Raw genomic sequence first — 5,489 nt, forward strand, 5'->3', positions numbered from 1 at the left:
AAACTTTAGCTTGGGATTTTTGACTACCCATGCATGCACAAGCTAATATTTGTTATTGTTAGTTTTATTATTATTTTTCTGCCATGGAAGTCTATGGCAGCCCCTATAACCGACTGGTCGGTTTTTACAAAACTTTTCAGAATGGTAGAGGATTATGCCAACAGGCCATGAAACGAATTTTACATCGCTTGGCCAAAGGGTGGCGCTATAGCAAGCAATTGAAATAGAAAACTTATATGAACAGGCATATCTCATGCCCCGTTTGACCTAGAATCATGAAATTTTGCACACATATGCCACTCCTCATGAGGAACAAATGGACCCATCACTTCCGGTTACTTGGATTTTCCGCCATTTTGAATTTTATGCAGAACTATAAATGATCAAACTCCTCCTAGGATTTTTCACTGATCTGCACAAAACTTGGTATACATAATATATAAAGCAATGTCTACTAATTAACATATCGGATTTTTGAAAAGTTAAAAAACAATGCCACTATGAGCCAATGAATATTGCGGAGGGCATGGCATTTCACATAAAGGTGTATAACTTCTGGATGGTTTGACCACCACGTGAACACCACGAAACTCCATAGGCGTATGAGCACCCATAAGTGGAGGCTAACCCACCATTGTTGGCCCGATCAAACAAAATGGCGGCGCTAGAGAGCTCATTTCAGATTTAGGCATAACCACTATGCCGATTTTTTCGAAACTTGGCACATTGGTATAGGGGCACTCCAAATGGACAGGGAGCAAATATGAAGCCGATTGGCCATAAGGTGGCGCTATCATGAGCTAATAGGTATGGTTTTTGGACAACTTTGAACAAGCATATCTCCTGCCACATTTGAGCTACAGTCATGAAATTTTGGACATGTGTGCAACTCGTCAAGCGTAACACATTTCCCATAAGGACCCATAAGCTCCGCCCATTAGATTAAAATTAGGCTTTTTTAAAAATGCTTCAAATGCTACCAATCCCGTATGATTTGATAACACTACGTAACCACCCGTTCTGGTGTCACAAAACTTTGCATAATGATTGAAGGTCATTCCAAGGTCACTCTGAGTGACCACATGGTAGCTCAAATGTTGCAATGGCGTGTTGTGCTTGCTGCTTGGCCCCGTAATCACTGCTTGCAGCTATATTTTATTTTCAATTTGGAGCAAGTCCTGCCTTAAAATGACCTTTACTGGGTGATTATTAATCTAACTATGATGCAATTCTTTTTTTGAATCACCATATTTTTGCATCTTAATGCTTAGATTGTTGTACTCACAACATTGAAAGAATGAATGTGCCCTGAGCTCTGACCTCTCAAACGAGGAATTAGTCTCTGTAGTGCTGATGCAGCATGTATTATGACTCGGTCTATGTCCGACTGTAACAGTGTGATGGGGAAATGAGTGGGGAATGGGAAGGCAAATGATATTGCTGACTGACGAGTATCTCCGGTCCCTATCTGCCCATCCAAAAGCACCTAAAACCTGAACTTTGAAGGCTTACTGGACACAGGGCAGCTTTGAACGCTGAGCTTGAGGACAATGAATCTGCAGGCTGAGACCAAGATTTTGAATAGCATACCCCCAACAGAGATTTAAAATTCCTCCCAGAGTTACCTTCAAAAATAATAAAGGAAAAATAACAAAGCAAAACAAAAAAATATTGTCTCGATGGAAGGGTTTGTAATCCTAACTAACCAGAATCACTATACTGTAAGCAGAGCAGCAAAACGAGAGTCACGGTTGAGTAGAATGAAATAATGGTCAAACACAAAATCCAATCAGCAAACTGATTTTGCTTCAGCCAATCCAATTGCCAAACAAACCAGAAGGGTTACACAAGATTCAGAATACAATAGAACAAGTCAGTGGTCAAACACAAAATCCAATTGGCAAACAAACCAGAAGGGTTACACAAGAATCAGAATAGAACAAAATAAGGTCAAACATGTAGCCAAACAAAGTCATACCCTTTAATAAAAGCTGAGAATCTGCACTTTAAAAATATTTGAATTATTTGATTGCAAATCTAAAATTGTGGAGTGCAGAGCCAAATCAAGAAAACTAAGAATAAATATGGCTTTGTCTGAAAGATTATGTATTGTGGGATGATAGTATGCTTGCAAATAATAAAGTTTGTGTAATAAAAAAAGGTGTGTGTATTATAGCGTGTTAATGTGTGTGTGAGTGTGTGTGTGTGTGTGTGTGTGTTCTCACTGGTGTCCCTCCTTTCAGGACGATGTACATGTTAGGTGGAGACACCTGGATTGAACACTGGCCCACAGAGACGGAGTGCCAGGAGTCCGCAAACCGGCAGACCTGTCTGAGCCTGTTTGAAGATACAGATGATCTGTCCACGTTTGGGTGCCCAAGCTAAACCCATGTCAAATTTATTGTTTGTTTTTTCATTTATTTTGTTGAAAGTATATTACTTTTCGGCAGCACAGGCAGTGCCTTCAGGCCTCACACCTGGTCAAATAAATATATGTAACACTTTTACATCTGAGGTACCAATAAAATGCAAGAATTTCAAAAGGATTGCCTTTTTGCATCAATCAGTTGTTTTTTTTTCTGCTTGTGCCCTACCATGGCCAATTTTTCCCAGACCTGTTCGGTAAATTTGAATAAACATTTAGTCTACTTTTGGTGAAAACCTGTATGTGTGCGTGTGTGTGTTTTTTCTTTCCTCTGACGAAAAACAAACATTTACATTTAAGCATTGCTCGGGCACTTTTTTGAGTGCATACATAAGGAGAATGGCATGATTTAGCACAATGTGATTAATGCAAGTAGAATATACTCCCGGATCAACATCACTATTGTTGTTCCTGGAACAACAGTCCTATTAACCAGTCATTACCCTCTGATGTGATCAGTGTGTGCCGAACAACCTTCCCCGGAGCTATTTAAAAATTCTCCAAATTCTCCAAAGGGCGACAAATTCATTAGAAGGACAATATTACATTACATTACATTACAGGCATTTAGCAGACGCTGTTATCCAGAGCGACGTACAACAAGTGCATTAGTTCAAGGTGCAGAGGTGCAAAAGAAACACACTACAGTGAAGTAAAGATCGTAGTGCCAGAAGTGACCACAGATCAGGACTCCAACCCTGTGTAACCTGTTCAGCAAACAAACAAACAAACAATCCTGCCAAGTACAAACTAGCACTGAAATCACATTTGCCTAATCAGAATCAGACAAAAACAATCCTGTCAAATAAAAACTATCGCGATCGCATTAGCCTAACTAGGTACATTGAGCTAAACTATAGGCTAGGGAGGGGTGGGGAGAGGTGCAGCCTGAAGAGATGAGTCTTTAGTCTGCGTTTGAAGGTAGTCAGATTCTCTGCTGTTCTGACTGCCACGGGGAGGTCATTCCACCAGCGAGGGGCCAGGACAGACAGCAGACGCGAGCGGGAAGTACAGACACAAAGAGGGGGAGATGCCAAGCGTTCAGGGTGGCAGAACGGAGAGGTCTGGCTGGTGTTATAGGGTCTGATGATCCTCTGGATGTATCCTGGTGCTGACCCCTTAGCTGCCTGGTATGCAAGCACCAAAGTCTTAAATTTGATGCAAGCCATAACAGGCAGCCAGTGGAGGTCAGTGAGCAGGGGGGTGACATGGGAATGTCTGGGGAGGTTGTAGACCAGACGCGCTGCAGCATTCTGGATGAGCTGCAGGGGTCTGATGGTGGATGCTGGCAGACCAGCCAGCAGCGAGTTGCAATAGTCCAGGCGGGACAGGACCATTGCCTGAACCAGGAGCTGGTTTGCGTAGGTGGTGAGGAAGGGGCAGATTCTCCGGATGTTGTACAGGAAGAACCTGCACGTTCAACTCACCGCCGTGATGTTCTGGGAGAGGGACAGTCTGTTGTCCATCACCACTCCAAGGTTTTTTGCGGTGGGTGGTGATGACACCACGGTGTCCCCTAGGGAAATGGAAAAGTCAAGGAGGTTAGAGGATGGAGCAGGGATGAAGATCATCTCTGGGTTCAGCTTAAGATGGTAAGGTGGTTATCCATCCAGCTCTGGATGTCCCTCAGGCAAGTAGAGATGCGAGCGGAGACTTGTGTGTCAGAGGGGGGGAAGGAGAGAAAGAGTTGGGTGTCATTGGCATATCAGTCATGAGAAGCAGGGACGTGTGTTTACAATGAGTCTAATGTGGAGTTTGATGTTGAATGGGCTTCTATTGGATGGGGGGGTGGTGTGCTCACACGGGAATCAAAAATCTACAAATATCTAAATATTGAAGCAAGCAACCTAAAAACCGTCTGGAATGCACACAAAACCCCAGGTTGGTGTGAAAATGAGCCTAGAAGTATTATAAAGTGCAATTCCCCTTTAAACTCTGTTACTCTGGTCAAGTTGCCATCGGTAAATACTGCAGGTTTGCAAAGTACTTTGATACAATGAATCTCATCAAGTAAAATAATAAGTCATTGTCTTCTTCACCATCCAGCTGCATATGCTATTTCTTGTCAAAAACATTTGGCAAATAAATGAGGTAAAAAAAAAAATGCAAACAAAGATGTAAAAGACTGGACTCTGAGTGACTCTGATGATTGATGCATGTTACACTGAAATGTCAGTTTGAAAGTTCATTTAATCTTTTTAGTCGGGCATTCTTACCCCCTCGTATAGGATGCCCAGGTAATTTTTTTATTTTTATAAAAACAAATCATAAAACCAGAATGTTTGGGACACCGAGAGCATTCTAGCACAACTGGTGCAAATCAAGAGGTTGTCTGCGAGTTTTTCTAGCATATGTGCGATTAATAATTTGCGGGCATAGTGTGTGTGCCTACTGCACAGCACTGTCTGCATTGAAAATGGGTTGAGAACATTTGGAATTGTGCAATGAAATGTGCTATGGAAGAAAAAATTTGATTTCTGGGAAATGTGTCAGTGTAACATACGGGAAAGGAGATGGGCACCCCCTTCACAACACACACATACTGGAACAGTCTGGCTCAAGCAATGCAAACAAACAGCTTGTATGCACAACACGGTTCCCCCCCCCCCCCCCCACCCCCCCCCCCCCCCCCCCATCCCATTGCGGCTCCAGAGCTCTCCCTCAACATGCACTTGCTTCACATATTCCTCATGTCTCACCTACTTTTGAAAAAAATAAATATATATTTTTTTTTATTTTGTAACAATTTTTCATTTTTCTGCTAGTTCAGGTCACCTTGGTCTCTGCATCCTGTCGAGCTGTCGCGGGGGGGGCTATTTCATGGCAACTCCCGGGCCATGAAACTTTTTTATTTTTAAAGAAACTCACAGATTTGGTTTCTTGTCTGACATGAGACTCCCTTGTACTGGTTATGCAAGTTCCCCCCCCCCTCCCCCGCCCCCTGTGATTGATTTTTGAATTTCAGTTATCAGACATTCCCTCTCTTACTTCATCTCGCTTTCTCAATCCACCAGAGGGTCAGCCAGTGTTTGCATTGGAGTTCAGGTCTTGAGCCTGGGGGTTT

At 42.7% G+C, this 5,489-nt stretch overlaps 1 protein-coding gene across 1 annotated transcript in view; it reads left to right on the top strand.

The window, feature by feature from the left end:
- Nucleotides 1-2,665, top strand: part of LOC118220714 (complement C3-like) — a 35,412-nt gene extending 32,747 nt beyond the window's left edge. Inside the window, exon 41 of the mRNA XM_035404844.1 lies at nucleotides 2,244-2,665. Coding sequence (XP_035260735.1) covers nucleotides 2,244-2,385 — 142 coding nt within the window. The 3' untranslated portion in view covers nucleotides 2,386-2,665. The remainder of the gene's footprint in view (nucleotides 1-2,243) is intronic.
- The last annotated feature ends 2,824 nt before the right edge of the window (nucleotides 2,666-5,489 follow it).

Source organism: Anguilla anguilla, chromosome 2 (genome assembly GCF_013347855.1).
Source record: "Anguilla anguilla isolate fAngAng1 chromosome 2, fAngAng1.pri, whole genome shotgun sequence".
In the NCBI taxonomy this organism is placed as follows: domain Eukaryota; kingdom Metazoa; phylum Chordata; class Actinopteri; order Anguilliformes; family Anguillidae; genus Anguilla; species Anguilla anguilla.